General features: G+C 42.7%; 1 protein-coding gene across 1 annotated transcript in view; it reads right to left on the bottom strand.

The window, feature by feature from the left end:
* The window catches only part of LOC127642884 (collagen alpha-1(XXVII) chain B-like), a 122118-nt gene that overhangs the window by 27738 nt on the left and 79072 nt on the right, over positions 1–15308 (bottom strand). The window contains exons 27-28 of the mRNA XM_052125317.1: positions 8518–8571; positions 4659–4712 (exon numbers count right to left, since the gene is read on the bottom strand). Coding sequence (XP_051981277.1) covers positions 4659–4712; positions 8518–8571 — 108 coding nt within the window. The remainder of the gene's footprint in view (positions 1–4658; positions 4713–8517; positions 8572–15308) is intronic.

Below are 15308 nucleotides of genomic sequence, written 5' to 3'. Positions count from 1 at the left end.
TCTGCCAAGCAGCAGACTGAGCTTCCCTGAACACATTACTAGATCTCACAATCTAAATGTTTCCCTCGTCTTCACAGCTGCTCTCTGTAAAGGGAATTTGAGCTCTCGTCACAATGAGTAGCACTGAAGCAGTTGCATTGAAAAATAAATTTGTTGCTTACAACTTTTATATTTTAAGTTTCATTCTGAACCAAATAGAAGAGTATTATCCATTGGGTAAAAACACTTCTCAATGGTTATGCAGTATAATTATTGTACTTATGGCATAAAACCCATTTGATATATTCCTCAGAGTGGTTAGATACAAATGGAAAGTATTGCTAAAGATTGACTATAAGTGCTAGCAGTAATCTTATATGGGACAGTGGGTCCCCAAGTATGTTTTATCTGCCTCACGGAAAGTTAGGAAGTTAGGGCATTTATTTATCTAGCAAATTGTCCCTAGATTTCATATGAGAATATTCAACTCTTCCTTAGCTCGTTTTAAGGTTCCCCAGAAGGCGGAATTCATTACCAGGATTGAAACACTGTGATTTAGTCCTCCCTCCAACAGTTCATCACCTCACCTGATGTGAGTTCTATGGAAAAGATTAGCTAAACCTTGTATATGGCGTTGTTACTTGGTGTCAACTGCTGAATCTTCCCCACCCAGGTGGGAAACGAGCAGCCATATCAGTATTATGGCATTATTTTATAGGGACCCCTAGTCATCATTCAACGTAAGTAACGTCAAATGAATTACTTAAAAGGGAACGTCTAGGTTACTGAAATGTAATCCCGGTTCCCTGAAAGAAGGGAATGATATGTTACCTATTCCTGCCACGATACTGATTACTGCTGAAAAGTTGCTTGAGATCCTCTCGCTGCTTCAGTCGAAGAAGGTCCTGACGAGCCCATCTTTCTCCCAGCCTTTTATATGTTTTCGAGTCCTTGAAAGACATATGCCAAGCACAACTGGCATGACTGAAAACTATTCAGAGGGACTCAGGAGGGACCCCATGTCGTCATTCGATGTAAGTAATGTCTCTGTCCCTCCTTTCAGGGAACCGGAGTTACGTTTCAGTAGCCTAGAACTTCTTAAGCCAGATCTTTGGCCACAAGCTCAACTTCTGTGAAACATTAGGCTTTTATATCATGGAAGTTCAGTAGAAATGGAAACCTGCCACTATATTACCATTGTGATTATTCATAAGCTTTATGAAAAATGTCGAGCTGCAGCAGGGTGATCTCTCATGACTTTGAGGGATGCTTTGTCTGGGAGGTGGAAACAGTGATCAGTGTGGATATTTTTATGGCAGCAACCACTGCGGTTCTGGATGAACATCAGATGTGTGGTGATATGCAGAGAGCACTCGAGCACTTGCACACTGCTGCCTTTGTTCTCTGATGTTATTAAGGAAACCTTTGACCTTCAAGAGGCTCATCACAACATTAAGGCTGATTGGAATAAGGCCTAGACAAAAACTTTAATCATATATTGGGGGGAGCCTTTAAATGATCATTCTGATCTCTAAAAGATGGTCCATTCCTAGATGTGTACATAGATATACAGCACATACATAGATGCCTCATTTGGCTGGTTTGGATACGTCAATCGTGGCGCCATCTTGGAACGGTCAACAAGGAGAGTGGTTTAAATGCAAGTGAATGGAGAAGAGGCCTCAGACCACTGCATATAAACTGCTTTTGTGTGGAAACAGTTCATCATGTACTGTAATAAAATGACAGACTGGGTGCTAATTTTCAGTATGTTTGTCATGATATATTCATTTGAAGAGGACTTTATTTACAGTTTTCTAAGAACCCCCTCACCCCCCTGTTTTAGAAGTGAAGTCAGAACCTTTTACAGTATATCATCTAAAATATCGCCCAATATTTATGGAAAATCAGATAATCTGAAAGTTGGCTGGAAAAGACTCCAGAATGTTACAGAATTTATCTGTCAATTTACGACCATGTGTTGACGGATGGCTCTTGACTGTTCCAATGTGGCAGATGCACCGATGTATCATGGCACATAGGAACAGTTGCTAATGAGGTATCTACGTATAGATATCTATGGATGTCCAAATGAAGATAATGCACTTCCAATCTTCAAAACTCTTAATTTTCCCCATAAAATGGAAAGGGTTACAATAACCAGATCCATCTTCCCTCATTCTAAACCATGCCGCCAATATATGATGCATTGTTGAGTGTATATAATTCCAAAAATTGTTCCAAAAACTCCACACACATCAAATCACTTTTTGCCCGAGGTGAGGTTTTCTCTCCAAAATAAATTTATATGAATGGTGGTAGCTGAAGACAGAGTTACAGTGAGAAAAATGCACTTACAATATGTCAGTGGGAATATAACAGCTCTGACCATTTGTAAAAAGATGAGATTCAAATCTCTGGACATCAACATTCTCCATCAATGGGGTTTCAGCCAACTACCCTTCATCTTATGTTTTTTGAAGGATTTCTGTTTCATTTGTAATGGTGAATTTACTTTAAGAAATGTCGTTTTTGTGATGTGTGGAAGGACATCATGACTGAGTAATGAAATGTCTTGACAAGAAGCCAGCAAATCTTGTGTTGTTAAATTAATTTAAAGGCAAAGTTCACACAAAAGTACAAATTCTGTCTTCATTTACACACCCTTATTCCTTGCAAACCCTGTATGACTTCATTTATTTTCTGTCACACAAAAGGAGTTATTTATAGCAGTGTAGAAGCAGCTCTTTTCCATTCAATGAAAGTGAATAGACTTCATGGCTGTCAAGACAGATTTTCAAGAGAGGATTTTCAGTGAACAACTTAAATTGCATTCTGTTTCTCACACAAATCTATCATATGTCTTCTTAAGACTTGGAAAAAACTGCATGAGTCGCATTATTATATTTGTATTAATCTTTTTGTCCTTTTAGAGTTTGATAGCACATTGTCCACATCTAATTTTATTGTATTGAAGAGAGCAGCATGAACATTCTTCAAAACTTCTCCTTTTGTGTTCCAAAGAAGAAGAAAAATCATAAAGAATTGAAACAACATGAGGATGAGTAAATGATTGGGTGAATCATCCCTTTAATTGTGAAGCTTTAATTTTAAGTTGTTTTTTATAGCAAATGTTCTTGTCTCCTGAGAACATACTGTAAATCTACATCATTGACATAATCCAATCATCAAGCTTGGAAATTTCCCATCAGTTCTTAATGGAAGAACTGTTTAGCAACCCCCACAGATTCCCATTATCCATAATTCCCACCAGCATGTCAAACATCCAAATGGCTAAAATATGAGTTTCACACTGATTCTAAATACAAAATTGTCCAAGCTGCTCAAGAGAACAGCTACTTCTCCCCAGCTGAAAGGACTCTGTCCTCTCTTTGCCCTTTACTCCTGCTGAGCACTTTGATTCTGAGCAGATCCCTGTGGGTGGCATCAACAGTATTATTTCACTTCTAAAGAATCCCTATTCAAACTGCAGCTGGATAATTTTTTTTTACAGTTGTCTATTAGCAGCCTTAATGACAAAGTAGTATTTTCCTAATGATTTGCATTGTCGCAATCTGTTGATTTCTACAAAATGCTTTCGAGACTTAATCATTACTCACAGTTTTAAGTAAAAACATGATGAAACAATTTAGGGCCAGGCTAAAGTTTCAAATACGGGGAATTGATAGACACTTTCCACAATTAGGGGATACTTTGTTGCCCCTTTACTTTTTGTAACAGCATTGGGAGGCAGAAATCCTGTTTTATTATTATTATTATTATTATTGTATTAAGAACTATTTGATAGCTTAAATAAACTATTATCTAACATAAGATCTTAACATAAGATTGTTCCCAAACAAGTAAGCTCCTACTGACTGACTTATAAATTCATTTAGGCCAAATAGGCAGCACTGTTACTCTTCATAGTGTATTTTTATTATTTCTTTTTTAGTTTACATTTTGATTATTTTTATTAATTTGATAAATGTTGTTTAATCCTACAGTTTATATTTTTTTTACAGCTTTCAATACTATATCCGTGCCATTACCTACTCACTAAATTATGTTAACTGTGGCACATCTGTGACATTTGCAGTGATGTGTGTAGTTACAATGATGATGTGCAATTTTATAATGCATTTTTATTTGTTTTTAATGGCAATGTAACCAAAGTTGATGGTGAAGATACCATCAGTCAAGGTCTTCTGCCAAGGTATTCTCTTACTGACTGTGAAGGATATTTAGCCCAAAACAGCTTCCAGGTCAGCTCTGCAAGATGCCAAACTATCCAAGCATTACAACACTGTATGCCAATGCAGGATTCATTTCAGGTCTATTTGAACTGGAAATACTTCCATCAAGAACAACCTATGTTATACAGTGATGATAATCTGGAGACATAACCAAGCACATTAATTGATAGAGTTTTGGAGTAAGATTTCTTCTGATATGCTTTTTTTTAGAACTTTACACTTTATAGAAGTCCTACATAAATACTTTGATTCCATGAGCTTCATGATATCTTACTTTTAATTCTTGAACATTTTGATATGTCTAAAGGTCTGTCCTATTCTTATAACACACATGATGGATGGATGGACGGACGGATGGATAAGATACACAATTTACACAACATACACAGTATATACAGTAGTTTACAATAAATACAGTTTTACCCTTCTGCCTTTGGGTCCCCTGGTGCCACTGAGTCCCCTAAAACCGGAGGGGCCCTGGAGAACACAAAATAGAGGACAAGATCTTAATCCTGAAGCAGGCAGCAGGATAATATTCCCTTAAAAACCCAGTGAGAGCTGACTAAAGTATCTGGCAGGCAAAAAACATCCTTGACCTGATTAAAATGCAGTGTGAAAGCTCCGTACTTCAAAGGCTGCTGTTTATGTTTATACTCTGCTGAACTCTCTGCCCTCCTCAGAGGGTCATGTACTTCCAAAACTTGCTTGATGTCAACTTTTGTGTGAACAGAGCAAAGAAGTGTGCAGAGTTGTTGGATGTTTCATTCAGTAAAATGATACTTTAGTGCAGTGGTTCTCAACAATTACAATAATTAAAAATGCAGACCATCTAACACACCATGTCTGGGGGAGGGATATCCCAAAAAATAGTTAAAAAACAGTTATCTACAGTTTTATTTAGTGTACAAATGCTAGTATAAACTATCCTACTTTATACCCTACTGTATATCTTAAAATAGTCTCACTTTTACCAATCCATTATTTTTGCCAGATTGTTGTTATTTTTCTAGATAATGAACCTAAATAAGCCTAAAAAAGTAGCTGTACCAAACACAATACACTGACAGTAAGTTATGTAAGTGAAGCGAGTAAACAGAAACACTTTACAAAAACAAATTAGACTAACGTTAAGACAATCAGTTAATTGTATATGCTCCCAATGAGCCAAATAATGAGAAAGAACCAAATTGCTTACCACAGCTATGCAGACGACACACAGATCTACTTAGCCCTATCACCTAACGATTACAGCCCCATTGACTCCCTGTGCCAATGCATTGATGAAGTTAACAGTTGGATGTGCCAAAACGTTCTTCAGTTAAACAAAGACAAAACTGCATTTTTTCAGTCATTGCGTTTGGAAACAAAGATGACGTTCTCAAGGTGAATGCATACCTTGACACTAGGGGTCAAACAACTAAAAATCAAGTCACGAAACTTGGTGTGTCTCTAGAGTCAGACCTTAGTTTCAGTAGCCATGTCAAAGCAATAACTAAATCAGCATACTATCATCTGAAAAATATTGCAAGAATTAGATGCTTTGTTTCCAGTCAAGACCTAGACAAACTTGTGCATGCTTTCATCACCAGCAGGGTGGATTATTGTAATGGACTCCTCACTGGCCTTCCCAAAAAGACCATAAGACAGTTACAGCTCATACAGAACGCTGCTGCCAGGATTCTGAGCAGAACCAGAAAATATGAACATATCACACCAGTCCTCAGGTCTTTACACTGGCTCCCAGTTACATTTAGGATTGATTTTAAAGTATTATTACTGGTATATAAATCACTCAATGGGCTAGGACCTCAATATATTGCAGATATGCTCACTGAATATAAACCCAACAGATCACTCAGATCATTAGGATCACATCAGCAAGAAATACCAAGGGTTCACTCTAAGCAAGGAGAGTCTGCTTTTAGCTATTATGCCAGCCGCAGCTGGAACCAGCTTCCAGAAGAGATCAGATGTGCTCCTACAGTAGTCACATTCAAATACAGACTCAAAACACATCTGTTTAGCTGTGCATTTACTGAATGAGCACTGTGCCACTGTGTGTCCGACTCTTTGTACTGTAATTTATTTTATTTTATATTCTAAACTGTTTCAATTATTCTTATTTTTTATTTTTTTTATTCTTATTTTAATCTCTTCTATGTAAAGCACTTTGAATTACCATTGTCTATGAAATGTGCTATATAAATAAACTTGCCTTGCCTTGCCTAATTAATTATCATGAGTTGACTAATCAGTCAATTAATTAAATTTTGGTGCTTTTTTTTGCATTATAAGATTTTTATTTTATAATTGTTTTTTTTATTAGCCAACCAACTCGCAGATCACTTGGAATCCACCAGCACCACAGTTTGAGAACCACTGCATTGTTTTCTGAACCTGTCATAAAATTGAATGACAAAAGAGTAAACAGTGCTGTTCAGAAGCAAAATGCTAATGTCCAGTAATTATTGCATGAAATGAGACAGCCTTGGCTTTAAACTTTGTGTGACCCCACGTCCACATATGTGGATATTGTATTTTGGCTTCACCATACACAACGCATTATTTAAATTAATTTAAACTGACCGAATACTGTTCACAACAGTCTACACTGTGATTTAATGCTTAAGCTTCTGGCACATCATGTCACTTGACACAACAGCATGATGCCTATTTCTGTGAAGCATTCCTACAAAAGTGCCTCTTGTAAGAAATCTCTAAGTTTTTGATTGAAACTTGTTTTGTGGTAAATAAAAAAAAAAAAAAATCGTGTCAGCGTGCTAAAAATTAACGTATGTGGAAAATTGGACCTTATTCCCTCAAAAGTTGATAAAAACATGTTAGTTATTTTTAATAATGTGACAAGGAGGGGATGGCCAGGCAGTAAGGAGGGCATTGCCGGTGCTGAATCAGGTTATCAGCGGGAGAGCAAGATAAAGGGGAGCCGGACACGAGAGAGAGAGAGAGAGAGAGAGAGAGAGAGAGAGAGAGAGAGAGAGAGAGAGACGCGCGCACGCGCGGGGCAGGGTGGCCCACCGGCTGATAGAACGGCTGGAAGGGCAGCGTCTCCCCCCCAGAGATAGGGGGATGGGGGTGTCACTCTGGTGGTGCCCCGGCTTGAATTGTGTGGGGGAGGAGTGTGACAAGGAGGAGGCGGGAACCAGCTGAACAGTCAACATAAAGTTTAATCAGAAACTTAACATAAAACAAACATAAACATAAGGACACACATGCAACACCCACAGATGTGTTAATGTTGAAAGTTATTTGTGACGAGGAGGAGGCCGTGGCCGGGCCATGAGGACGCACGGCTGGTGTTGAATCAGGTGCATCTCTCTCTCTCGAAGACAAGCAACGCCCTCCTCAACATTAACACATCTGTGGGTAATATGGCTTCATTTTAATATAAAGTTTGTTATATTTTATTTTGATATCCCTGTACAATACGGTTCTATTCATTAACATTAGTAAATGCATTCTTATATTTACTGTGCATTTTCACATTGAGAATCAGTAGGATCATTCAAAAGCTTAAAAGCTTGCTTTCAGGGGCTGTATGGAGTTAGGATGAAAATAAGGTGTATTTTGAATTGTTCTGAGACCAGTACAGACAGACAGCACACTAGAGGTTAAGTCATTCACTAAATAGGGAGAAAGGGAGAAAAAGGACATCCTATAGCTTTCTATGCAGCTAAGTGCATTCACTCCTAAAACCCAAAATCCAACACTCGACATGTTTGGCAGACATGGGACAATGGTAATCAATACACAGCTTCAGAATTGTATATGCTAAATTGTATGCTAAATGGTTGGCGGTGATTGGATGATGCCGGCATTACTTTGAATAAGAATAGTTTATTCAGCTTCATAGAAAATCAGCTGCAATGTCTATAACGTCTAAAAAACATGAATAGTCAACACTCCTGGAAACAATACAAAATCTATATCTTGGTATTATTTAAAAGTTCACAACTCAGTCCTGCTGTCCACATATTTGGACATATACTTTTAGGAAAACTATTTGCTCAAGATTTTTTTTTCTTTTGCTTGTTTATAAGGTGCTAGTAGTTACAAATAAAAATGTGTATTTATTTATTATAGAATGCAGTTGATATTTTAAGTGAATTAACACTTAGTGGTGCATAATGTTTCATTATTCCAATGGTGTAGATCTGAAAACTTCAGAACACCATAACCTTTGCTGCGATGAACAGCATATGCTGAGATGAGGATGTTTGTAAGAAAAATCAGATTTATTTTTAGAATGCATAATATTACTTACTGGTATACCTGGAGGTCCAGATGGCCCTCTCTCACCTGGAGGTCCAGGGTGTCCCTAAAATAACACAATTACAGACATATTATTATATATAATCATCTTTGAAATGAACAAAAATCTCTAACACCATTAAAAGTATTTATGCTTTAATTGCATTGTACCATTACACTGTATTATTGTATTGTTGTTCTAAAGCAGGGGTTTTCAATCTGTGGGACCCTTAGTGGTGTACATCTTTATGCCAGTAGGTTGTGACAAATTACGTCTTTTATGTGTCGCATGAGTGAATGATTGATTCAACTAATTCACAACCTAAACAATGGAAGTGAATGAGAATGAGGCCACACTATCACATTTTCATATGAAAATATCTTTTTTTTCTACGTTTTCGCCTTTTGTCCACACTGAGACAGCATATTTTCAGGCAAAAACTGAGCTTTTTGAAATTGCTCTCAAGTGCATAAATTTGAAAATGTAGTCTTTGCATTGCAGTGTAGACAGGGAAGATGGAAATATCTGAAAACAATTAAGTATTTGTTGTCATATGATTAATTCAAGCAAAAACAATCAGGATGGTGGCCCATGTTGTAGCGTTGTCGTTGTGCCAGCTGTCCACTTTGATAGCATTGTTAAAGATAAATGTTACCTTGTTCAACATTCACATTGCATTCCTTAAAAGGTGACGGGATGTTGACGCCAATTTGCTGTCTGGTGGCGTAGCACGAGGACAATTGCATTTCAGACCATACAGTACATGGAACAGCTATTTTTCACATGGTAAGGGGATTTAAGCAGGGACTTAAATGTTGAGTGGATGAGCAACTTTTTAAAAGCACATAAAAAATGTCAGTGTGGGCATTTTGAACACAAAAACACAGTTTTCAAATGTATCCAGATTAATGTGGATGCGGCCTGATTCGTTCACCTACATTTCTTTTTTAAAACACTGATTCGCTCACAACAAAACACTAATGTTTTGTGCATACTTAAATTAAGTGTAAAAGATTGGACAAAACGCCAGAAGTATGACAAACATTACATAAAATTAATTCATTCATATGCACCATGCTAGGTAATGAACCACGTCCATTGTGTGTTGCATGTTTTGAGGTGCTTGTAAATGACAGTTTAAAACCTGTGAATCAAATAAGATATTTTCAAACCAAACATCATTAAAACATCATTAAAAGACAAGCTGGTTGAATATTTCTGCTGTAAAGTGTCTGGGTTGACAAACCAAAAACTAACAATGACCAGCCAGACCACAGCGCAAAGCCATGTTTACCATCCTTGCTCACATCAAAAACAGGTACAGCTCACGTTTATTGACAGTAGAGGATGATTTATGACTTGCTGTGTTGGTATTGAACCACAGATTGGCATGATGTGCTTTCAGAAACAAACTCAACTGTCAGGAATACCATCAGCTTAGGTCTATGTATTTTATGTATAGTCCATTTAGTGTGCACAACGTTTAGGGTTGTGAATAATAATTTGGGTGCAAATTTCAACAAAAAAATGTACATGAATCTTATTTATTGGTGTGCCTCCCTTTTGCATGCACTCAAGCTGGCATGGACTCCACAAGTTTATTTAATACCTAATGATTCATGTTATTTGCACATTGTGCTTCTATGGAAGGAAGCAGTAACGTCTAGGTTACATATGTAACCTCCGTTCCCCGATGGAGGGAACGAGACGTTGTGTCAGAGAAGCGACACTAGGGGTCTCTCTTGAGCGCCGATATCCACCTCTGATCTATGAAAAAAGGCCAATGAGAGTTGGCAGCCGGTATTTGCATGTCCCGCCCCCAGACATACGGGTATTTAAGCGGCACAAATACGGGAGTTCATTCAGGATTTTTCTGAGGAGCCGGAAATGGTCCGGCCACAACAGTGGCTCAGCTCAGCGACGTGGTGGGTTAGACACAACGTCTCGTTCCCTCTATCGGGGAACGGAGGTTACATACGTAACCTAGACGTTCCCCTTCTGTCGCTCTCTCCACGTTGTGTCAGAGAAGCGACACTAGGGGTCCACTTATAAAAGTGCCATGCGCTGAGCCGTGTACGTGAACTGCTGATACAGGAGCGAGCAGGTATTCTTACGTGCAGGACGACCAACTGTATCAGGCTGCACGTACCCTTCCCTAATGCCCCATTCAAGCCACAGGAATCCTTTTCGTTACCCTGAACGGGGGAACAAGTTGATGGTCGCCAACTTGGGAACGGGCCAGCCTGGCTGGGCTTCTATTCTCTCTATGTTTCTCGCATAGAGTAACTACGGCCGGGGCCCTTACATGCATTGAGGGAAGGGGGTCTTAGCCCTTCTTTCAGGGGGAGAAGAACCTGCGGAGGCCACACCTACCCGGCAGGAGAGGCAAAGAGTGGCAAATGCATCACATGGCCTGTTAGGATCCATGTGGAAAAGTTGGTGCGGTGGTAGATCCAGCCTCGTAGAGGGGGGAAGCATACAGCATGGCGACCGAGGCAGCTGTAACTGCCTAAGGCAGACACGGGGGTCCGCTCGTGAGGGGACAGTACCGTGGAATTACACACAGGGGGAGTCCGAGCAGGAGGCCTTACCTGTGGAGCACCTATTCCAGTACAGGGTAGCCTTCGGGGACCCGTAGTGGCTTGGGTCGGCGAGATCCTCCACTGAACTGCGGACCCAACAGGGCTAGGGAGGAGTCAACCAGCGACCCGAAGATGGGGTCTTCTGGGAACGGAGGCGCACTATTTTACCTCGGCCGAGAACCAAGTCTGGGTGGGCCAGTAGGGGGCCACCAGAATGACTTGCTCCTCGTCCTCCCTGACCTTGCATAGCACCTGTGCAAGAAGGCTCACTGGGGGAAATGCGTACTTGCGCAGCCCCGCGGGCCAGCTGTGTGCCAATGCGTCTTCCCCGAGGGGAGCCTCTGTCCGGGCATACCAGAGTGGGCAGTGGGAGGTTTCTTGGGAGGCAAACAGGTCTACCTGGGCCTTGCCGAACCGGTCCCAGATCAGATCGGAGGATGCCATATGCCCCAGGAACTGTTGGAATCGTTTTAGAGGGACCATGGTACCTGGCTTGAGGGAAGCGAGGCATTTCGGCACCGACTGAGCACGCTCGTTGGAGAGATGTGCTGTCATTGAGACTGAGTCTAACTCCAAACCGAGAAAAGAGATGCTCTGGACTGGGGTGAGCTTGCTCTTTTCCCAGTTGACCTGAAGCCCCAAACGGCTGAGGCCTGAGCACCTGGTATCTGTGCGCGCATAGTAACTCTCGCGAGGGGGCCAGGATGAGCCAGTCGTCGAGGTAATTGAGTATGCGTATGCCGGCTTCTCGGGTCGGGGCAAGAGCTGCCTCTGCGACTTTCGTGAAGACGCGAGGGGACAGAGACAGGCCGAAGGGGAGGACTTTGTACTGATACGCCTGGCTGTCGAACGCGAACCGTAGGAAGGGTCAGTGTCGAGGGCGAATCGAGACGTGAAAGTACGCGTCCTTCAGGTCTACCGCTGCGAACCAATCTAGATGCCGGACGCCAGATAGAATTTGTTTCTGGGTGAGCATTTTGAACGGGAGTTTGGACAGGGTCCGATTGAAAACTCGTAGGTCCAAGATCGGTCGTAAGCCGCCGCCTTTCTTGGGTACAACGAAGTAAGGGCTGTAGAAACCCTTCTTCGTTTTGGTTGGAGGGACAGGCTCTATCGCGTCCTTGATTAGAAGGGAGGCGATTTCTTCGCGCAGGGAATGGGCATGTTCGCCGTGTACTGCGTAAAAATGAACGCCCATGAAGGGGGGCGGAGACCTGGCAAACTGAATTGCGTAACCGAGTCGAATGGTCCGGTGCAGCCAGCGTGACGGCTGGGCAGTGAAAGCCACGCCTCTAAGCTCTGTGCTAGGGGCACCAAGGGGACGAGTATTTTGGACGTATTTGGGCTTCGCAGCGGTGCGGAACAGGTAATGTGGCGTCGGGAGGCAGTGAAGCGGCCCGAGGCTCTGGTGCTGAGAATAGACTCAAAGCACTTACCTTGCTCCACGCACCCGGAAGGGGGTGGGTTCGTGACTGAGGAGGAGGTCTGATGTTGGCGTCCTCTGGACTCGTCTGAACCAACCGGCTGGGGAACAGTCGTGGGGCTGAAGGCGGGGACACCGTGCCCAGGAAGCCGGGACTGTTGAGGCCTGAAAGCAGAGTGCCGTGAGAGCGCCATTTGCGGGCCATGTGACCCAGAGAAAAAGGAAATAGCTCTTTTATTGAGAATTTGGGTACCGCAGCCCCGGTTAGGGGGTGCGGCAAATGAAAAAACACAAAATTATCCTCCCGGCCCTAACACCTTGGACTCTGGGTGGGCTGTCTCGGGAGCGTCTGGGAGCCTTCCGGGTCCTCGAGGGGGTCCATGAGACAGGGGGCGTGCACTTCCCGCGGTTGGCTCGACGCTGGGGCTGAGAGCAGGGCCCGGGTTGAGGTGGAGCAGAAGGTTTCTTGGCCACGGGAGGACGCCCTCGGCGAGCAGACGGGGCATGAGCCGTAGCGGCAGGTTTGCGGCGAGGCATGATGTGAGATGACCTCCGTCTGCTTCTTCATCATGGAGAACTGCTCGGCAAAGTCCTCGACGGTGTCGCCGAAGAGGCCAAGCTGGGAGACAGGAGCGTTGAGGAAGCGAGCCTTGTCTGCTTCACGCATCTCGACCATGTTCAGCCATTGTTGACGCTCCTGGACCACAAGTGTGGCCATCGCCTGCCCGAGCGCCTGCGCTGTGACCTTCGTCGCTCTCAGGGCGAGGTCGGTCGCTGAGCGCAGTTCCTGTAGCGTGTCGGGATCAGGGCCACCCCCGTGCATGTCTCTTAGTGCCTTGGCTTGGTGGACCTGCAGGAGAGCCATGGCATGCAGGGTGGAAGTGGTGCGTCCGGTGGCGCTGTAGGCCTTTGCGGTCAGCAAGGATGTTGCTCTACATGTCCGGGAAGGGAGTACAGGGTGGCCCCGCCAGGTGGTAGGACTTCCGAGGCACAAGTGGAGCACAACCGCCCTATCCACCTGGGGAATCGCCGTGTACCTGTGGCGCGCTCGGCCGTCGAGGGTGGTGAGCGCGGATGAGCAGGTGGCGGTGTGACGAGTGGAGAGGGGTGCTCTCCACGAAGACGTCAGCTCATCATGCACTTCCGGGAAGAACGGGACTGGGGTGGGACGAGGCTGTGAGCGGCGTCCAGATCCCAGGAACCAGTCATCCAGCCGTGATGGCTGTGGGGGGGATGGAGGGTTCCAATCCAAGCCCACGCTAGTGGCTGCCCGGGAAAGCATGTCGGTCATCTGCGCGTCGGCCTCAGCCTGGGCGTGCAGGCCCGAAAGCAGCAGCCCAGGGGAGTCCTCAGCCTCAGATACCGTGCCCTCCGATGCCGCGGCGAGCTCATCTGCTTCGGTGTCAGGAGGGTAGGCGGACTGGCTGTAAGGCGAGTCGCCATTGCCTCGAGGACGGACGGGAGTCAACGAGCGTGCCGGGGAGCGGGTGGTTCGAGGGGGCGTACCCGGCGGAGCTGTACCCGCTGCCATCCCCAAATCGCCTCCATCGTCAACTGCATCGTCCTCAATCCCGTGGGAAGAATTACCCGTATGTCCCCCGCCCCCGCTTAAATACCCGTATGTCCGGGGGCGGGACATGCAAATACCGGCTGCCAACTCTCATTGGCCTTTTTTCATAGATCAGAGGTGGATATCGGCGCTCAAGAGAGACCCCTAGTGTCGCTTCTCTGACACAACGTGGAGAGAGCGACAGAAGGGGAAGCACAAATTTGCATACTTTTTATTAGTGGCCAACAAATAGTGCAGAATCTTAAACACATCTTAATAACTTTATGACATAACGTTTCTTTGCTTAAAATTTGTCAAAATCCAAAACTTTGTTTAATTCCAGGTTTAAGTTACATTTTCAATTCCGTCTCAGACTTTTGGACCACCCAAAAAAAACCTTTACAGGTTAAATACAAGTTAAGCTCAATCGACAGCATTTGTGGCATCATGATGATTACCACAAAAATAAATTTTGACTCGTCCCTACATTTAAAAAAACAAAAAACAAATCACAAATCAAGGTTATATCATCTTAACACAGATACAGATATTGTGGCTATACTTAAAAAAAAAAAAAAATACCTTTCAAAAATTGGCCCCCATTCACTTCCATTGTAAGTGCCTCACTGTAACCCAGACTTTAGCTTTATTTAAAGAAAAGGAGGGGCAAATAATTTTTTTTTTTTTTTTTTGTGGTAATCAGTTTTATGCCACAAATGCTGTCGGTTGAGCTTAACTTGTATTGAACTTGGAATGTACCAATTCATCTTGAAGGGTTATGCCAATTTAAGGGAATAACAATTCTAATTTTGACCAAAAAAGAGACAAGGCTTTCATAAGCATGAAGTGTTTCTGATGTAAACCACTACACTGACACAACTTCTCTACTGTCAATTTGAAAAACCCAAAGATGTTTTGCTTTCGTGCAAAAAGCACAATAATTAACAATTTGCAAGGCACCAAATACATATAGAGAGTTTAAACAGAATAGGAACAGTTGAACCATTGAAATAATGACAAACCTTCTTGGAAAGACAGAAATGTTTTTTTTATTTTTATTTTTAGAGTGGCTAGAATTTGTTTATAACTTTGACATTGTTCCCAAACCACTTTATGTGAAGCAAATGGATTTAATTTCCTTATGTCGTTGAAAGGGAAATGCCTTTTTCTGTGGTCTTTCTGATTATCTCATGAATGGAAAATGGCTGATCATGCATTTTCTCACGCACTACTACTTGCCAACCATTGT

The sequence above is a fragment of the Xyrauchen texanus genome, chromosome 4 (assembly GCF_025860055.1).
Source record: "Xyrauchen texanus isolate HMW12.3.18 chromosome 4, RBS_HiC_50CHRs, whole genome shotgun sequence".
Taxonomy (NCBI): Eukaryota; Metazoa; Chordata; class Actinopteri; order Cypriniformes; family Catostomidae; genus Xyrauchen; species Xyrauchen texanus.
This window is presented reverse-complemented; position numbering and strand designations above follow the sequence as displayed.